Below are 21,262 nucleotides of genomic sequence, written 5' to 3' on the forward strand. Positions count from 1 at the left end.
GCTGTGCGCAGGAAAGGGAGCCAAGGAGCAGGGCGGGATCTAGACAGGCCCAGGCTGGCAAAACCATAGCACGGAAGGGGAAGCTTTTACCATCCGTGGGGGAGAAATCTGTCCTGATCCGCAATTGCGTTTTTTGTGTGTTTTTTAAGGGGGAAGATTTTAAAATACTAACAGCTCCTCATGTCTGAAGGCAGAGAACAAGAGGCCCGTGCTTTTATTGTGGTGAAATCTAGGCCTGTGTAAGTTGTAAACAATGACAAACCTAGACAGCATCTTAAAAAGCAGAGACATCACCTTGGCAACAAAGGTCCATATAGTTAAAGCTGTGGTTTATGGAAGTGAGAGCTGGACCATAAGGAAGGCTGATCACCGAAGAATTGATGCTTTTGAATTATGGTGCTGAAGGAGACTCTTGAGAGTTCCATGGACTGCAAGAAGATCAAACCTATCTATTCTTAAGGAAATTAGCCCTGAGTGCTCACTGGAAGGACAGATCCTGAAGCTGAGGCTCCAATACTTTGGTCACCTCATGAGGAGAGAAGACTCCCTGGAAAAGACCCTGATGTTGGGAAAGATGGAGGGCACAAGGAGAAGGGGACAACAGAGGACGAGATCCTTGGACAGTGTTCTCGAAGCTACCAGCATGAGTTTGACCAAACTGCGGGAGGCAGTGGAAGACAGGAGTGCCTGGCGTGCTCTGGTCCATGGGGTCACGAAGAATCGGACACGACTAAACGACTAAACAACAACAAAGTTGTAAGCTGCAAGCAGCCCAGGAACCTCATGCATTTTGGTGCTTTAGGGAGTTCTAGTTTCTGAGGTCCCCCCAGCTGGAGGTTTGCTGAGCTTTGCAGAATGTCATACTATACATGGTTTAGGGAATGGTTTGCATCTAATTCAGTTGTAGGCTGCAAAGTTCTGCAGCCTTGAGTTAGGCCGCTAGATGATGTCGGAACAGTTACTGGCCGATGGGATTCCCCCCCCCCCCAAGAGCAAACATAAAAGAGGGGGTGTTGGGGCTCGAGGAAGTTGGGGCTTTCTAGCTCAGAAGCCCTGCTTGGCAATCCTAAACATACACAAATTCACTAGCAAGGGAGGCGTACTCCACACATGCTCAGAAGCACTTTTTATTATCAGCACCACCTCATGGGAACCAAAGGTTTGCACTGAAAGGCAGCTCCATTTCAAACTAAACCATCACGCCAACCAAATTTGAAGTGGAACTGCCTTAGAATGCAAGCATTTAATTATTAAATGAATCTTGCGGCGTTGTTCCAGCCTGTCTATAACATGTTTGTGCAAAGTTTGGCTGGGCAGGTTCAGGAGGATGAGTTGGGACAGAGGTCGCCAAACGGAATGTGCCACCGATTCAGAATCAGATTATTGTGGAGGGCTATCATATAGTAGTAGGAAAATAATAATAGTAATACAGTGGTACCTCGGGTTACATACGCTTCAGGTTACATACACTTCAGGTTACAGACTCTGCTAACCCAGAAATATTGCTTCAGGTTAAGAACTTCGCTTCAGGATGAGAACAGAAATCGCATGGTGGCGGCGCAGCAGCAGCGGGAGGCCCCATTAGCTAAAGTGGTGCTTCAGGTTAAGAACAGTTTCAGGTTAAGTACGGAACCTCCGGAATGAATTAAGTACTTAACCCGAGGTACCACTGTACTGGTAATATTATCTCCCTGCAAGCAGAAAGTTAGCACGCATCAGAAAAAGAGCCAGTGTGGTGCAGTGGTTAGAGTGTTCTACTCGGACCTGGGAGATACCAGGGTTCGAATCCTCACTCGACCATGAAGCTCACAGGCTGACCTTGGGCCTCCTTCCCTCTCTGCCTAACCTACCTCACAGGGTTGTTTTGTTGCTTAACTGAGGAACCACAGAAACCACCTTGAGTTCCTTGGAGAGAAAAAGGTAGGACAGAAATGCAATAAATAAATAAATAAGGAAGGCAAGAAGACGAAAAGTAGAAGCTCAGAGCTCTTGTCTGCTATGCTGGTTTTCTGTTTGCAGGGAGCTTTCTGGTGCCGTGCAGATGTTTTGGACTACAATTCCCATCAGCCCCAGCATGCTGGCTGATGAGGCTGCTGGGAATTGTAGCGCAAGGCACCTCCAGAGCACCAAGTTGGTGAACAGCTGCGTAAAGGGCCATTCGGAAGCACTTATAATGATTTTTTTGCCCGCCGTTGCCATTGCATGGCTTGTAATTTTTATGACTTCTTCGATTTCTGTGCATAGCTGTCAACTTACAGATTTGAAAATAAGGGACCAGCAGCCTCAAAAATAAGGGATCAGCAGCCAAAATAAGGGATTTTCCAGGCACAGGTATGTTCAACTTCTGAGCCCTTCCAAGCCAAAGACAGAAAGCCCAGCCAGCAGCCAAACAAAGCCTCATCAATAAGGGACAGCAGCAGGACATGGCGCTGGGGTAAGGGACTGTCCCGCCAAATAAGGGACACTTGACAGCTATGTTTATGTGTAATATGCATGGCAAAGTCCATTCTACCACCTCGTTCTGCTGCAAATACAAAAACACAACGAAACCCAAGAGGCAGCACACCAGCCGGAGGACGAGGGGAGCTGGGGAAGAAGGCCTTGCAACGGAGGGCTGCCCGTGCATTTTGTTTTGCATGCCAGGCTAATCCCAGCGCTTGCTCGGCCCACCCAGTTTCCTAGTTACAACTACCTTTGTATCTACACATGTGCACGCTTTGTGCTGCCCTGGAAATGTGCCCTTCCTCCTCCGTCCCTGGCATGCAGGAGACATTCCTCAGCGTTTCGCAAGTGAATCATCTGTGCGCTCCGTTGCCATGGAGCAAGGGCTGCTCTTTCCCACAGACACATGACTGGCGGAGGATTCTCTCCCGCTCCCATTTGTATCACAAACTCTCTTAACGTCCCTCCCGGGGGCCCCGGTCAGGGAAGCAGGCTTCTGTGCCAGCTAGGTCTCACCCAGGCTTCGACCTGCAAAGTCATAATGGCCCACGGCAGGGGCGGAGGGCCGTATGTCCTCCTGGGACAACTTTGAGGGCCACAGGCCAGTGGTGCCTCTAAGTTTAGCACTCTCTGGAACTCAGGGCTTCACACACTGGCGCCATTCATTGACCAAGGGGCTGCCCAACATTGAGGGGGCTTCATGGCGAGGGGTGGGGGAGAATAACCATTGGCCTGAGAAGCAGCTGCTGTAGGAAACTTACTTCACCCTTCGCTGCTAGAAAGAAGACACATTAGAACTCTTAACTAATGCTGGAGGGTTTTTTCCCCTCTCCTTTCCCTCCCAATCCCGGCAAGGGCAGTCTTACTCCCGATCACTATAAGCCTTTCTGGCTCACGAGCGGGGTCAAATAAATGACTATAAAAATGAATGAACGAGGGGTCTGATGGATGCACTCGGAGGCCTAGGTTTGTTGGAGGGGCTGCCACCTACGATCAAGCTTTGCCGTCAAAATCCAGTGGTTGCGAAGCCCTCTAGAACACGACATCAAGCCTAGAGCAAAGGATCAAAGACCGTGGTTGGTGGTTCACATCCAGGTGGTTCACAGCTACCTCCACATTGATTTTTAACTGCAATTTTAAAAATTGCTTCTTTTGTTCCGCATATTGCATTTCATTGCACTACCATTCAAATCTGACAGAACACAGATTATAAGACTAGAAAATGGAATACAGGATAATAAATGAAAGAAGCAATAGAAATGCAATAGAAGAACCAATAAGTGCTCTGCCGTTTTCAAGTACAGTGGTACCTCGGGTTACATACGCTTCAGGTTACAGACTCCGCTAACCCAGATATAGTACCTCGGGTTAAGAACTTTGCTTCAGGATGAGAACAGAAATCATGCTCTGGCGGTGCGGCGGCAGCAGGAGGCCCCATTACCTAAAGTGGTGCTTCAGGTTTAAAACAGTTTCAGGTTAAGAACGGACCTCCGGAACGAATTACTGTAAGTACTTACCTGAGGTATCACTGTAGTCTTGAGTTGGGGGGAGTTGAGCATAGCTGTCAACTTTTTCCTTTTTTTAAGGGAAATTCCCTTATTCCAAATAGGATTCCTCGCAAGAAAAGGGAAAAGTTGACAGCTATGGAGTTGGGGAACCCCCAGTCTAGAGCATCTAGTGCGGGGACTGATGGGAGTTGTAGTTCAAACCATTTGGAGGGCACCAGGTTGGAGAAGCCTTGTCCCGGGATGCTGGACTAACACCCTGTTGCACGAGAAAGCTCACAACCACACACCATGCTACAGGGGTCAGAGGAGTGTCTCGTCCACAGGAACGCAGATTCTTGGCTAACGCTCCCAAATAAACAAGGCCATTTGTCCAGGGCGCAAAGCCTTTCCCAGTTTCCACTTCGCCCTGTTCGCCGAGGCGGGGTCTATCGAGATTCCCCACATACTTTCATGTATAAAACGTGGAAAGAATGCAGCAAACCTGTGCTATCTCTGTACAGGGTTCTCCCGGGGGTGCCCCGGCAACCAAAGAAATATTGGGAGAGAGAGAGAGAGCTTGAGAGAGGCCTGCCTCTCAGCAGGAATTAAAAGCCACCCAGAGCTGACCCATCCCACGCAGTGGAAGGCAAAACTCCCAAGGGGAGACGAGTACAGGAATGTGAGCGTCACAGGAAAAGCATGAAAGGGCTCTCCCCACCCTGTCCTCATGCGGGGGAATTTGCGGGGAACATGTCTGTCCCAGTTGTGTAGGAAAAGAGCTAGATGCCCCATCCCCATAGCTGTCAACTTACAGATTTGAAAATAAGGGACCAGCAGCCTCGAAAATAAGGGACCAGCAGCCAAAATAAGGGATCAACAATTACTTTTATAAAATACATATTTTGTTGCGTGCAAATAGCTTTAGATACCTATTAGGTCCATAAATTACCATACAGCATATATTCATCACAAAAAAACAGCAACAATTTGTTGTTGACAAGGCAAGTTGGACATAGAAAGGGCCCCATTACCTCCAGTAGCTTATTTAAGAGACATCATCAATAAGGGACAGCAGCAGGACATGGCGCTGGAATAAGGGACTGTCCCGCCAAATAAAGGACGCTTGACAGCTATGCCCATCCCTGGGAGCAAGGCCCACTAAATTCTCCCTGCAAGCAAAGGCTCCTTGCGGCTTTCTCTTCTCTTCATCCCCAACAACAACAAAACCCCCCTGTGAAATAGGAGCTCCTCCAGGGTCACTGTTTATCTCACATTCACAGGCCCCTCCAAGTGTCCCAATTTTCCAGGTACAGTCCCGGATTTACAGAAGCTGTCCCGGTTTCTGATTCAGTCCTGGAACGTCCTGTGTTTTCCTTAGGACGTCTCTCATGACTTGTGTCCTTCATACACCCTTCAGACATTTTTGGCATCCCCTTTCCCCATCTCCCCTGGTGCATGCTCACATCTGAACTCAAGAGAGCCCTCGACACACTTTGGAATGAGGATAGCACATCTTAGAACGGCTTTATCTTCTCTCTCTCTTGCTCTTTCTGGCACATTCTGTTCCCGCTCAATAGCTGCCTTTGTAACCGATTCCTTCCTACATCTGCTAAATGTTTCCTTGCATTTTGTAATCTGTGTGTCTGTGTGTGTGTGTGCAAACACAGTTTATCAACCAAATACGGGGGCCAGTTGTGGACTCTCTAAACAGCCTCATTTTGCCACCTGCCTGGGAATGCAAAAAACCCCGTGTGGTATAGGAAGGAAGGAAGGCCGAGCCCAAAAGAAAGGTGGAGGAACAAGATGGGATACAGTGGTACCTCGGGTTAAGTACTTAATTCGTTCCGGAGGTCCGTTCTTAACCTGAAACTGTTCTTAACCTGAAGACCACTTTAGCTAATGAGGCCTCCTGCTGCCGCCGCGCTGCCGGAGCACAATTTTTGTTCTAACCCTGAAGCAAAGTTCTTAAGCCGAGGTAATATTTCTGGGTTAGTGGAGTCTGTAACCTGAAGCGCATGTAACCCGAGGTACCACTGTATTAGGTAAATATCTTTATTAGGGCAACTCTAACCAAAAAGGGCTCATTCACATTTCCCTTCTGCCTCAGTTTCCCTTCTGCCTCAGTTTCATGGGTCTGCGATTTGTAGGGATGTTGCTGGGTTTTTTTGTCCCTGGGGAAACCTACTGTTTACTCCTGAATCGGAACGAATATCGTTCCACAACCTGATTGCTTGTTCCGATTCAGCAGTAAACAGAGGGATTTCCTGGGAAAAGCAGCGGGACCAAGAAAAATCACTTGAATCTGGGCCTATAAATCAGAGACCTGTTCCCAGCCATCGCAACAGGAGCAGAACTGTGAATAAGGCCGTAGCGTGCAATATTTTGAATTCCCCAGAACTCTTTTAACTAGCTAGATCAGGGATGGCGATCCACTGCTCTCCCAATTGCTGTTGGACTCCAAATCCCCCCATGGGTCCGATACCAGGGAGAAGAGTCAGTGGAGGAAGATTGGAAGAAATTTAAAGACTATCTACAGAAACATTGTAAAATTAATGAATGGTAGAAGGATGTTGGAATGAAGTTAGGTGGTTTTAGCAGAAATGTTATAAAGGTTTAGGAAAAAACAGACTGATAATTGGTGAAAGGAGGGAAAGTAAAGTTACATTATATTAAGATAAATTACAGGACAAAAATTGGAAAAGATGGAAAGGATTTGCTGAAATAGTTAACCGAACTAGAATACAAAAAAGGGAGGTGTGAGGAGGTCAAGGAAACAAGCAAATGAAAGAGAAGTTATGGGAAGATTCGAAGTGTTTTTTAATTGTTTCTATTTTTCTGTTTTTTCTTTCTTTTTCTTTTTCTCTTTTTTCTTATTGTGATGTGCTGTTTTGTTTTTGTTTAATATGGAGTTTTTACTTTTTCTTTTTGTAACTCTTAAAACTTTAATAAATATTATTTTCAAAAACAAATCCCCCCATGGGGAGGGTGGGGGGCAACTGGCAGCCTTCAGTCTCCCCCCTGCCACCTCCTAACTCCACTTCTCCCCTCTCTGTCCAGCTGCTTCCTTCGTTTTGAAATGAATACACTGCGTGCTTTTGTTTCCTTTGAAATCGGCCTCTGAGACTCAACGTTTACCAGCCCTAGACCTTGCAGGCAGGAACATGGCAGAGCTGGTCTGGCCGGGGGCCAGGGAAACACCCAGGGATCTGTCACAGCCAGCGGCAACTGGGGACACAGCCAAGGAACCTACAGCTGCCGGCACGGGGCTCTGCAGTATCGGGCGCGGGCTCAAGAGGAGAAACTGAGGCACGCCGTGGCAAGGGATGTGGCCAGAGTCATGCAGAGGCACAACCTAGCACAGCCTTCCTTCAGCTGGTGTCCTCCAGAAGTCTTGGACTACAAATCCCATCAGCCCCCGCAAGCAGGAGGAAGGCACAGAATGGGGCTGGTGAGGCGTGAGGCCTGGAGAGAGCAGCAGGGGCCACCCAGAGAGACTTGGAGGGCCACACTCATCTGCCAGGCCTGAGGTTCCCCGCTCCTGCTTAAAAATGGATGGACATCTTTCCGCAGGGCCTGCAAAATGGAGCTGTTCTGCCTGGCCTTCAGCTTGGACTCACTCTGAACCCTTATATAAGATTTGGTATATAAATTTTCCCTTGGCTTTTTTTGCTGGCCCATGTAGGACCAGCATGGATAGCTGGCTCGGGTGAATATCTGATGTTTCCTCCCTTTATGGTCTTGATTTATGGGCTACTACTAAAATGAGGAGGGATGCGGGTGGCGCTGTGGGTTAAACCACAGAGCCTAGGACTTGCCGATAGGAAGGTCGGCGGTGAGCTCCCATTGCTCGGTCCCTGCTCCTGCCAACCTAGCAGTTCAAAAGCACGTCAAAGTGCAAGTAGATAAATAGGTACCACTCTGGCGGGAAGGTAAACGGCGTTTCCGTGTGCTGCTCTGGTTTGCCAGAAGCGACTTAGTCATGCTGGCCACATGACCCGGAAGCTGTACGTTGGCTCCCTTGGCCAATAAAGCGAGATGAGCGCTACAACCCCAGAGTCAGTCATGACTGGACCTAATGGTCAGGGGTCCCTTTACCTTTTTACTTTATGTAAACAACTCTGTGAGGGCAGTGCGCCATGAAAGGCAGAGGATAGATTCTTGAATTGATTAATAGAATTGTAGAGCAGGAAGGGACCCCGAGGGTCATCTAGTCCAACCCCCTGCAACACAGGAATCTCGGCTAAAGCATCCATGACAGACGGCCATACAACCTCTGCTTAAAAACTCTCCAAGGAAGGAGAGTCCACAACATCCCGCGGGAGACTGTTCCACTTCTGAACAGCTCTTACTGTCAGAAACGTCTTCCTGATGTTTAGCTGGAATCTCCTTTCTTGCAACTTGGAAGCCATGGGTTCGAATCCTACGTTCCAGAGCAGGAGAAAACAAGCTTGTTCCCTCCTCCATGTGGCAGCCCTTGAGATATTTGAAGATGGCTGTCACATCTCCTCTTTCCCAGGGTAAACACAGCCAACTCCCTCAACCGTTCCTCACAAGGCTGGGTTTCCAGACCCTTGATCATCTCGGTTGCCCTCCTCCACACACCTTCCAGCTTGTCGGAACAAAATAAATGTGCACCCAAAGAGAGTGGGGGGAACCCACACAGTGGGGCAGGATTAGCCTGAGAAGCTGAGCATCCTTGCCCTCAATCCTGCCAACCGCGGGATGGTCTTACCTCGGCTCACGCGCTGCTTGGCTCCAGAAAGGATCCCTGGTGTGTCGATAAGGCTGATGCTCTCCAGAACCTGGTTTGGCAGGTGGGCACACATGAACCTATGGGGGCAGAAAGAGAGAAGGCCAGAGGCCAAGGTGAGGGGCTTGTGTAGACAAGAGCAGCGAGAAATGAGGCTTAGAGAGATTTCCTTACAGAGGTTCCCCCCAAAAGGAAATGTTAATGATCTAAATCATATCAATTCTCTAAATCAATTGGTGGTCTGCAGACATAACCCCACAGGGGCCTCGTGGCACATAATAATAATAATAATAATAATAATAATAATAATAATAATACAGTTATACCCCACCCATCTGGCTGGGTTTCCCAGCCGCTCTGGGTGGCTTCCAACACAATATTAAAATACAGTAATGGATCAAACATGAAAAGCTTCCCTAAACAGCGCTGCCTGCAGGTGTCTTCTAAAAGTCTGGTAGTTGTTGTTCTCTTGGACATCTGGTGGGAGGGGGTTCCATAGGGCGGGTGCCACTACTGAGAAGGCCCTCTGCCTGGTTCCCTGTAACTTGGCTTCTCGCAGGGAGGGAACTGCCAGAAGGCCCTCGGCGCTGGATCTCAGTGTCTGGGTAGAATGCTGGGGGTGGAGACGCTCCTTCAGATATACTGGACCGAGGCCGTTTAACCACCAGCGGTCCAGAACATCCCATTTTGGGGTCACATGACTGGCACACAAGAGCAGACCAGAAGACATGTGCCCCAGTTTTGCGCTGGGACACATTGGAGGGTATGGTGGCACCATTCGCATAACAAAAACTACCACAGAGATAATAAACATTTGCAAAAGTAGTAATTATTATTATTATTATTATTATTATTATTATTATTATTATTATTATTATTTACTTATATCCCACCCATCTGGCCGGCTTCCAAAAGGGTATTAAAAACACTATAAAACATCAAACATTAAAAACTTCCCTAAACAGGGCTGCCTTCAGATGTCTTCTAAAAGTCAGGTAGTTGTTTATTTCCTTGACATCTGATGGGAGAGTGTTCCACAGGTCGGGCACCACTACCAAGAAGGCCTTCTGCCTGGTTCCCTGTAAGCTCACATCTCGCAGTGAGGGAACTGCCAGAAGACCCTCAGAACTGGACCTCAGTGCCTGGACTGGATAATGGGGGTGGAGATGCTCTTTCAGGTATAATGGGCCAAGGCTGTTTAGGGCTTTAAAAGTCAGCACCAACACTTTGAATTGTGCTTGGAAATGTACTGGGAGCCAATGTAGGTCTTTCAGGACCGGTGTTATATGGTCTCGGCAAGGGTCCTTGGCTTGGCTTTTGAAAAACAGGGGGTCCGCAGTGCAAACTGGGAACCGCTGATCTAAATGAACAAAAAGATAACTAAATGCTTGCTCAGTTGGCACATGTGACCCTCATAAATGCCTGTGAGTCTCACGTGCCTGCTGAGCATTTAGGCACATTTAGACATATTTTCTGGTTTAAGTAATTTATGCTTTTTTTGGGGGGGGGACTCTAAACCAGGAAAACACAAGGGAAAGCTCAGTGGCAGAACACCGAATGTCTCAGGTTTAATCCCTGTCAACATCCCTGGGTAAGACTGGGAAGACCCCTAGTCTGAAATCCCAGAGAGCCATGCCAATAAGGGCTTATCCACCCTTATCTTTTGCCCTGCACTGTCTAGGCACAAGTTTGTGCTTTGAAGTTCCATGTCCAAGGGCTCCCCCCCCCCCTTTGCCCCAGTGCTTTCCACACAAAACCCGCTCTTTTAACAATGAATCAAACAGCAATTTGAGTTTTCTGCGGATTGCAGTTTACTCCGATTCAACGGTAAGGAGCAGGTTTTCACGGGGAAAGTTTAGCGGCAAAAACAAAAACTCAAATTCTTTAAACAGACCCTCTTAAGTGCCCCTATTTTCCAGGGACAGCCACAGATTTACAGAAGCAATCCTGGTTTCTGATTTATTAATAATATAATAATAATAATTTATTATTTATACCCCGCCCATCTGGCTGGGTTTACCCAACCACTCTGGGCGGCTTCCAACAGAACACTAAAATACAATAACCTATTAAACATTAAAAGCTTCCCTAAACAGGGCTGCCTTCAGATGTCTGCTAAAAGTCTGGTAGTTGTTTTTCTCTTTGACATCTGGTGGGAGGGCGTTCCACAGGACTGGTGCCACTACTGAGAAGGCCCTTTGCCTGGTTCCCTGTAACTTGGCTTCTCACAGTGAGGGAACCGCCAGAAGGCCCTCGGTGCTGGACCTCAGTGTCCGGGCAGAACAATGGAGGTGGAGATGCTCCTTCAGGTATACTGGACCGAGGCCGTTTAGTTTAGTTTAATCCCAGAATGTCCCGCTTTTCCTTTTCCTGTGCTGTACTTTTGTACTGTTTTATTGTTGTTCGCCGCCCTGAGCCTGGCTTCGGCTGGGGAGGGCGGGATATAAATAAAATTTATTATTATTATTATTATTAGGACATCCCTATTTTCACCAGAGAAACGTTGGAGGGTATGGAGTTATGTGACCCCTGAGCCAAGGAGATAAGTCGTTATACTTAGAAGACACCTGAAGCAGCCCTGTATAGGGAAGTTGGTTAATGTTTTATTATGTTTTTTTTTATATGTTGGAAGCTGCCCAGAATGGCTGGGGCAACCCAGTCAGGTGGTCAGGGTATAAATAATGAAATTATTATTATTATTATGGAATAGGACATCTCTATTTTCATCAGAGAAATGTCTGGACTAGACATTTGGTGTAGACCAGGGTTTCCCAAACTTGGGCCTCCAGCTGTTTTTTGGACTACAACTCCCATCACCCTTGACCACTGGTCCTGCTAACTAGGGATGATGGGAGTTGTAGTCCAAAAACAGCTAGAGGCCCAAGTTTGGGAATCCCTGGCTCAGGCAATAAAGAGCTAAATGAACCAGTGGCTTGACTTGGAAAAGCCAGCATCCTCTATTCGTTCTGCTTTTCCAGTAAGCCTGCCTTGGAGATTAACAACAAGAACGAAGAAGTCGAGTTATGGATGTTAAATACCGTATTTTTTGCTCTATAAGACTCACTTTTTCCCTCCTAAGAAGTAAGGGGAAATGTGTGTGCGTCTTATGGAGTGAATGCAGGCTGTGCAGCTATCCCAGAAGCCAGAACAGCAAGAGGGATTGCTGCTTTCACTGCGCAGCGATCCCTCTTGCTGTTCTGGCTTCTGAGATTCAGAATATTTTTTGTTTGTTTTCCTCCTCCAAAAACTAGGTGCGTCTTGTGGTCTGGTGCGTCTTATAGAGTGAAAAATACGGTATATACCAATTTGAATGAACAAGCGAGTGCACCCTTCCCTCTTGGCTTTTCCCGGCCTGTTTGTTCTTTTTTCTTCTGCTCCGGGCTCCTAAAACAGTTGCCACCCCTCCCCTCGCTCCTCGTACGCCAAGAAGCAATAAGAGCAGCGCTCTGAGCAGCCAAGAACCAAGGGAGCAGCTCTTGTTTTCTCGTGTTCGGCGCTTGTCACTTTTAAAAACTCCCCCTGTTTCCAGTTGTGCTCATGCCCCAGCAGCTGATGGAGATCACAAGGATCTCAGTTGTGCTGCGAACACTCCCCTGGAGCGTCAGGGCTGCCCCGGCCAAAAGCCTGCCGAACTGCTGCTACTAGCTCTCTCTGTGCCTCCTCCTCCTCTTTCCATATCTGTGTACACCAGGAATTTTGGCACCCCAGGAGGTTGCCTGCTTTGCTCCTGCGGTTTTGGCTTGCCCCGTTGGTTCCATCCATTCAAACTTGCCCTCCCTGTTTAACCCACGCTAGCATAAGCAACAAAGGGCAGCGGGGAAAAGCTGTTGGTGGATATCAGGAAGCTTTGATTAAAGCACCAAGGCCAGATGTGTTAGAGCGGTGGGAGGACGGTAGTTCGGTGGCAGAGCACCTCCGCTTTGCACCCAGAAAGTCGCAGGTTCAATCCCTGTCATGGCTGTCATGGCGGGGTGTGTGTGTGGCAGTGACCTCCTCAAATCAAGTAAATAAACAAAAGTACTTAACTAAAAGTAGAAATTGTAGAAGGATTTTGTCAGGTTTTTTACTGAGCACTTGGGGTCAAAAGAAAGTGATTTGAAACAACTCTTGTTATTTAAGGAATATATAAGACTATATTGTAAAAATGATACCATCCTAGCAGAATTGAACGATACTTGTGTACAATAAATAAATGGAATAAACAGCTTAGAGGAATATATGGGAAAAGATATAAAACAAACAGTGCGACAAAATCAAGACGATAGAAAAAGTATAATGAGAACGACTGTAGCTTTTTCACAGAAAACCTTATAGGCTAGGACATGATGTTGTATAAATATGTGGTTCTTTTAATTGCCTTTCTTTTTGGTTACTTTTAAACCTTTTTTCGACCTTTTTAAGGTGACAAATCCCTTTTCTTCTTTTCTTTTTTGTGCTTAATTTTGTTATACTTACCTTTACTGTATGATTGTATTTTAAATTAATAAAGATTTATATTTAAAAAATGAAACAACTCTTGTCGAGATATTTTATTCTGAATCTGCTAGACAGAGACAGGGAAGAGGATCGTGAGTGGTGGGTGTCCTGCCTGCCCCCAACATAAATCCTGACTACTACTACTACTCTCTCTCTCTCTCTCTCTCTCTCTCTCTCTCTCTCTCTCTCTCACACACACACACACACACACATAAATCCTGGCTGCGCCCATGATCCCTGTTGTCTCCTGGTAGGGTGCTGGGAGAAGCTCCTGCCTGAAATAGAGGTTGGCCATCTGTCATGGGTGCTTCAGTTGAGATTCCTGCATTGCAAGGGGTCAGACTGGATGACCCTCAGGACCCCAACTCTACAATTTGTGATGCTATGAAACTGGGGATTGTAGATGACTCAGCCTTCTTCTTTGGCGATCACTCGTAGCCGAGTAAGATTGTCTTCCAGAAACACGGTTTTAACAATGAGCCCATAAGTGACTGTGGAGGCCAATTCTGGATCCACATGTCTTCCACAGTGGGGACATAGGTTTCCGGGCGGGAGTTGATCACGGTGTGGATTTGCCAAACATGCCTTCCTCTTAGTGCGTTTCTCCCTTTCGCCCTGAGTTCGAGTGTCTTCAAAGTCCATGACACCTTTGGTAAAGGCTGTTCTCCAACTGGAGCACTCACAGGCCAGTTTTTCTCAGTTGTCAGTGTTTATACTACATTTTTTAAGATTTGCCTTGAGACAGTCTTTAAACCACTTTTGTTGACCACCAGCATTACGCTTTCCAATTTTAAGTCCGGAATAGAGTACTTGCTTTGGAAGATGATCATCAGGCATCTGCACAACATGACCAGTCCATCGAAGTTGATGTTGAAGAATCATTGCTTCAACACTGGTGATCTTTGCTTCTATACTGATATTAGTTTGCCTGTCTTCCCAAGTGATGTGTAAAAATTTTCAGAGACACCGTTGATGGAATCTTTCAGGGAAAAATTAACAAACCTTGCAGTATTACAAAACTCGCAGATCTATCAACTAAAAATTTGGTCAATTAATCTAACATTCTCACCTGAAGCCCAAACACGGAGGGTTTTCCTGCGCTATGACTTGGCTGCGTCACTGATCAATATGAATTAACATCTAGACTGAATTTGTCAGTCATTTTCATGGTGTTTTTCTACATTCTACGCCACTTCAGCATTTTTATAAGCAACTTGTAAATTCATGCAATAAATAACCTGAATGAAATGTTGAAACAACAAAAATTTCCAGCCCTATTTTAAAGGGTGGAATAGATTCACCCATTTGTGCCCCAAAGAAAGGTGTTTCTAGAAATAACCAAGCCTGATGCCCCTGGAACTTGCTCCCAAGCAGGGAAAGGGGGGGGGGGACAGGACGTGGGTTAGTTCTCGTTTTGCACCTTCCCAAATCAGTAGGTGACCCAAAACACTAAAAATTTGTGCAAATTTTGAAGAGTAATTGTGTTTCGGTCTGTCTATTGGTTTGGGAAGTGAGGTTTAGCTGAGTTCCCACTAAAATGAGATTTGGAAAAGGAATTTTTCCTCTCCCATCCCTACCCTCTGAGAGAACAGGGGTGGGCCAAGGAAGAACTGAGACAATCTGACTGCCTTCAGCGCCTGGGGAGGAGTTCATGTTTACAAACCCCTGGATGGAGGAAGGTGCACAGCTCAACCAGTATAAACAAGGATGCTAAAAGTAGAACCTGCCGGAAAATACCCAGGGACATCCAATTCCACAGTTTCCCACTGTCCTGGGCCAAAGTACAGCCAACAGAAGCCTGTGCTGTTTGTTAAGAATACCCCCCCACACACGTACATACAAAAAATGAGGAAACAGTCTGCATCTTTTAAACCTACATAACAGGCAGAAAATCAACAGGTGGAGCTGCAGCAGTGGAAATTCAGTGGAATTCTGCCTGTACTACCCAGCGTCTTGGTTGGTAACAATGCACTCAACTCTAGCATTCCTCAGCATACCCTCCAAAATCCTGCTCAGGCACCCCCAACTTTCGGCCCTCCAGATGTTTTGGACTACAATTCCCATCATCCCTGACCACAGGTGCTGTTAGCTAGGGATAATGGGAGTTGTAGGCCAAAACATCTGGAGGGCCGCAGGTTGGGGATGCCTGATCCTGCTGATTAAAATTGGGGTGTTCGTTTTTGGTCCCGAGCTCTTGTGGGAGCCAGGTGACTTGCGCCAGAACACAAGAACAAAAAAATGGGACATTCTGGGATCCAGTTAGAAGCTGTGATGGCTTTTGTAATTCTGGGGTGTCTCACTCAAAACAGGACAGTTGACGAATATGCCACAGTCATAGAATTGGAAGGGACCCTGAGGATCATCCAGTCCAACCCCGCCTTGTAGCCGAAAAGGACCAAAGGTTGCGTCATCCTAGTGCAAGCTCATGGGCTGCTGTGTGTAGCTAAAAGTCAAGGCGTTCTTTGGTCTTTTCCTTCAACGTGCATACCCTAATAAGGCCCAGTGTTTCTCCATTTCGCCCTGGCACTCATTTGCTGGGAACAGCTCCCATCTGTCCCAAATGCCAGCACATCTGGAGGGCTGATTTATTTCCAGGCTGTTGGGACATGGGGTGTTGCGGGGACAACCTGGCACGGAGAATCACGCTTTGTTCCAGAGAGCTGGGCTTGCATCCCCACTCCTCACCCCTGAAAGACCTCCAGCCTCTCTTTCTCTCCCTCACTCTCCTTCTCTTCGCCCCTGCAAAGAGTGCCTTTTGCATTCCCTACACCCTGATTCTGTGAAACAGCTGGGCAGCATCTGGAATGATTTCCAAAAGGGCTGGAGAGGAACATCACGAGTCCCAGGCTGAGCTCGAGAAGGGGAAGTAGAGGCTAGTGGAGGACCCATAAAATGAGGGACCCATTGGGTTCAGTTCACATTCAAAGGCATCTTTAAAAAGCAGAGACATCACCTTGCCAACAAAGGTCCGTATAGTTAAAGCTGTGGTTTTCCCAGTAGTGATGTATGGAAGTGAGAGCTGGATCATAAAGAAGGCTGATCGCCGAAGAATAGATGCTTTTGAATTCTGGTGCTGGAGGAGACTCTTGAGAGTCCCATGGACTGCAAGAAGATCAAACCTATCCATTCTGAAGGAAATCAGCCCTGAGTGCTCACTGGAAGGACAGATCCTGAAGCTGAGGCTTCAAGACTTTGGCCACCTCATGAGGAGAGAAGACTCCCTGGAAAAGACCCTGATGCTGGGAAAGATGGAGGGCACAAGGAGAAGGGGACGACAGAGGACGAGGTGGTTGGACAGTGTTCTCGAAGCTACCAGCGTGTGTCTGACCAAACTGCGGGAGGCAGTGGAAGACAGGAGTGCCTGGCGTGCTCTGTTCCATGGGGACATGAAGAGTTGGACACAACTAAATGACTAAACAACAACAACACCCTAGTTTTTGCTTTCCCAAACAATATGCAAACTGAAACAGCCATCTTTTGAAATCACGGCACTCCCCAAGTTTTGCAAACCAGTTGCAAATGTGTACACTAATGGTTATGGTAGGGTAAAGAGAATATCTTAGTGAAAATAACGTGCATTGTGTTAGGCAAAACTGCTTTGCAAAAAATGTGAATAGGGCAAAATTGCACATGTGTGAATTAGGAGATAGTTGCACAAATGCTGAATTGTTAGGAGCACTATTTAGAATAAAACACAACCAGTTGTTGAAAAGTGGGGAGCTGAGCTAAATATTGGAAAACTAGAAACTGAGAAATGCCAAAATTCTTAGTGGTTAGAGTGGGGGTCTGAAGCTGAAAGTCCTGGATATAATTAAGGCTGGTATCTTATTTTGGAGGGCATTTGCTTGAGGGCCTCTGCTCAATGGAAAGGGGGCGAATTCAATACACACCTGGCATCTAGGAATGGATCTGGATCTAAAAAGCATGAGGGATATCTCCTCTCCCTCCTCCAATTTAGAAGCATAGAAGCTGCCAAGTATTGTCTTAATTTATTTCCATACCGAACGCAGCATGAACTGAAAATACCCATCCGGTCTCCTATACAGAAATGCTGGGCTGATGGAACTGGAATTGCCAGATTGGATAGCTCGGTTGGTTAGAGCGTGCTGCTGATAACGCCAAGGTTGCAGGTTCGACCCGCCACTCAAGGGACAGCTGTGTGTTCTTTCATTGCAGGGATTGAACTAGATCCCTTCCAGCTCCACAATTCTATGATTCCATGAAGTCCAATGACATCTGAAGAGCCACAGATGCACACACACCCCACCCAGTAACAAGGAGGACACATAGCAGTGAATGTAGTTTGGGCTCCACCTAGTCCAGTGATGAGGAATTTATGGCCCTTCAGAGATTGCCTTGACTGGAACTCCCATCATCCCTGACCACTGGCCATTCTGGCTGGGAATGATGGGAGTTGTAGTCCAGCAATGCCTGGAGGGCTGCAGGCTCCCAATGCCTGCATTAAACCCTGGCAAACCTTTTTCCTCATCCCTCTAGACCAGTTTCCCCAAACTTGGCTCTCCAACTGTTTCTGGACTACAATTCCCATCATCCCTCACCACTGCTCCTGCTCGCTAGGGATGATGGGAGTTGTAGTCCAAAAACACATGGAGACCCAAATCTGGGAAACACTATACTAGGCCACTGGTTGCCCATGGGGGAATTGCAAGTAAGCCATGTGCTGATCTGAGATTGAGTTGCACACTAAGTGGTACACCCAACATTTTCTTTCTGTCATCCTGCATTTTTTAAAGAAAAGGAGAAAGGTAGGAATAAGCTGATGCAAAGGAAGGTAGCCTCTTCTAAGGCTGGGGAGATTTCAAATTTTTGTTTGCATTTCAACAAGAGAAGCATTTTTTGAACCAATAAACTAGCTGAAGCACAGTTATCCCTTGAAATCTGTGATTTGCTTCTCCAAACAGCGCACATGAAGGGGTACATAAAAATGCACACGAATGAACTTTACAAAAATGCATCATTTTAAGGGGGAAATTGCGTACATTAGGAGAAATTTGCACTAAAATGCTGGCAAACCTTCTAGGTGATACTTTTAGAATTAAAACCAGCAAATTGCTGGGGGAATGTGGAGAACTGAATTTAAGACGGTCAAATTCAGCTTCTCTCCGTTTCTTATCCCCCCCCCCCCCCGGTTGAACCACGTATGTCATCTTGAGCTCGCTGGCGAAAAAGTGGGGCGTATAAATGTTAATAAGAGAGAGGTGTTGCATCAGATCAACACCGAGAGGGGAAATGGTCATATATGGTAAATAATAATAATGTAATCCAGTGTCGTGTTGCATGTTCAAGTTAATAAAGTTGGGTCCTGAGACTGAAAGGGGTGAAGAGGAAGAAGAAGAAGAGTTTGGATTTGATATCCCGCCTTTCACTCCCCTTCAGGAGTCTCAAAGCGGCTAACATTCTCCTTTCCCTTCCTCTCCCACAACAAACACTCTGTGAGGTGAGTGGGGCCGAGAGACTTGAGAGAAGTGTGACTAGCCCAGGGTCACCCAGCAGCTGAATGTGGAGGAGCAGGGAAGCAAACCTGATTCCCCAGATTACGAGACTACCACTCTTAACCACTACACCACACAGCCATACAACACAAACACACCTCTCTGAGCTTAGCCTCGACAAATAATGCACTCAAAGGCCAGAAAATGTGGGGAGGGGTTAGTTCTGGGGCACTCACCGGTTGAGAAAGGTGTTCCCAAAAGGGTTAAGTTTCCGGAAGGGCTTTTTGGGGTCCACGATGAGAGCATTGCCCGGAATGATGCCCTCCGTTTCGCCGTGCATGACGGCAATGAAAGAGTCAGTGGTGGGCTCGGGCCCAATGCGGCTCCCGGGGATGTCCTGCTCCAGCAGGTATTTGATGAAGGTGGTCTTGCCGGTAGAGTACTGTCCCACCACCAGCACCATGGGCTTATTGTCGAAGTCGGCATCTTCCAGGGACGGGGAATGGAAGTCGTGGAAGCGGTAGTACTCTTCCACGGGCAGCAGCTTCCTCTTGTAGAGGTCCTTCAGGCCCTCGGTGACCGTGCGGATCACTTCGGGGTTCTTCTTCTCGTTCTTCTTCATCCAGCTGAACATCTTGGCAGCCCAGTGAGAATGGCGTGGAGCCTGGTCCCTTGGAAGTGGACTGTAAATTGAAGAAGCTGGAGGTGCGGTGGAAGAGGAGGGGACTTTCGTTGGAGATCGAAGTCTTGACAGACAGCCTGCAGACCTTTCAAGAATGAGATCAGGATTGACAGAATTAGGCAAGGGCCCCAAACCTGACCAAAAGGCTGTTGGAATCCAGCACCCAAAGAGAATCCAGTGAGCTAATGGGTCTCTAATCTTCCAGGGAGCTGAGATGAAACCGAGATTTTATGGGTGACATCTGTAGTTCTTCTATATCAGACTTTGGTGGGCTGGTCCAGAACTTTGAGGAGATCCCAAGTAAAAGCACTTCAGTCAAGAGATCTTCTGGGGGATATTCTTCCAGCTGTAAACTTGCTGATCACCTGAGCTTTAGGTGTAAAAGCACCGCATGCACTTTGCCGCTGGATATAAAGACTCCGGATCAGAAATAAATACTCCGATGTGTGAATCGCTGTGTTTCTTCTGCTGCCTTTTGAAGAGAAGACTTCTTTCTTCTCCAAAATGCGGTTGAGAGAGTCTGTAAGCCAGCACACAGCGGTGCAGGCAAGGGTGGAGTAAGGGAGACACGAATGCCAGTTTCAGATGGAAAATCCCTTTTGGTTGTTTGGGAGGGTTTGGTTGTTTTTTTTAATGTTGGTTTTCCTTCCCCACTTCTGGGGTCCTGAGAAGCTTCTGAAGGGGACTCCCGCTTGGAGGAAGGCGCTGGCTGTCGGGACGAGCAGCTGCCAAGAAACAGAGTGCAGAATACATTAGCATAAATTATTCCGGAAGGGAGGGTGACGCCTGGGATGTCCAAGAACTTGAGAACAAGTAATGCGCAAAAAGAAAAAAAGAGATACACACATTCCCAGCTCCTCTCCAAAGTTGCAAGAATGCAGGCTTGGCAAATGACGGCCTCTGATGCCACCGTGTGGTATAGGAAGGAAGGAAGGGCGAGCCCAAAAGAAAGGTGGAGGAACAAGATGGGATACAGTGGTACCTCGGGTTAAGTACTTAATTCGTTCCAGAGGTCCGTTCTTAACCTGAAACTGTTCTTCATCTCAAGCACCACTTTAGCTAATGGGGCCTCCCACTGCTGCCGCGTCGCCGGAGCACAATTTCTGTTCTCATCCTGAAGCAAAGTTATTGACCCAGGGTACTATTTCTGGGTTAGTGGAGTCTGTAACCTGAAGCGTATGTAACCTGAAGCATCTGTAACACGAGGTACCACTGTATATCAGGGGTCAGCAAACTTTTTCAGCAGGGAGCCAGTCCACAGTCCCTCAGACCTTGCGGGGGGGCCGCTATATATTTTTTTTTTGGGGGGGAGAACAAATCCCTATGTCCACAAATAACCCAGAGATGCCTTTTAAATAAAAGGACACATTCTACTCATGTAAAAACATACCGATTCCCAGACCGTCCGTGGGCCAGACTTAGAAGGCGATTGGGCCAGATCCAGCCCCCAGGCCTTAGGCTGCCTATCCATGGGATATATCACAGGCTGGCAGAGTTTGGAGGGACCATGAGGGTCATCTAGTCCAACCCCCTGCAATGCAGGAATCTTTTACCCAACGTGGGGCTCAAACCCATGAACCTGAGATTAAGAGCCTCATGCTCTACAGACTGAGCTGTCCCTTAGGTCCATTGAGGGATGTCCCAGGGTAGGATCCCGACAGACTGTGAGCTCCTGTGAGGAGACCACATGCTTACGGAGCATTCATCCTGATTTGCTTGCCCAAGGCTGATGTGGAGGTTAGATAATGCCCAATCTTTCTCATTGCAACTTATTAAAGCAGCTGGCTTCTTTTCCTGGCAGATCCCGTTGTAAGTTACTCAAAGTGTAAAGCAGCTTCTATGATTCTGTCTCTCAGACCTCAGAAGAGCATAATGGTCTTAGAATAGCTCTGATCCTCACTTCCAGTAGCATGAATTTCAAGCATCTTCGAGGCAGTGGGGATTCTAAAACCCTGATGTTTGCCATCACGCA

The 21,262-nt window shown here is 47.2% G+C and overlaps 1 protein-coding gene across 2 annotated transcripts in view; it reads right to left on the minus strand.

The window, feature by feature from the left end:
* EHD2 (EH domain containing 2) overlaps nt 1–20,762 on the minus strand; it is a 49,694-nt gene extending 28,932 nt beyond the window's left edge. Inside the window, exons 1-2 of one of the 2 annotated variants that reach the window (XR_014567754.1) lie at nt 18,845–20,762; nt 8,662–8,759 (exon numbers count right to left, since the gene is read on the minus strand). Coding sequence is in view for 1 of the 2 variants with exons in the window: in XM_083753970.1 (XP_083610096.1) it covers nt 8,662–8,759; nt 18,845–19,242 (496 nt within the window). In the remaining variant the exon portion in view is untranslated. The remainder of the gene's footprint in view (nt 1–8,661; nt 8,760–18,844) is intronic. The other variant, XM_083753970.1, reaches the window with a different exon arrangement.
* Nucleotides 20,763–21,262: the final 500 nt, after the last annotated feature.

The sequence above is a fragment of the Podarcis gaigeae genome (genome assembly GCF_964106915.1).
Source record: "Podarcis gaigeae genome assembly, chromosome: 8".
NCBI classification, from domain to species: Eukaryota; Metazoa; Chordata; class Lepidosauria; order Squamata; family Lacertidae; genus Podarcis; species Podarcis gaigeae.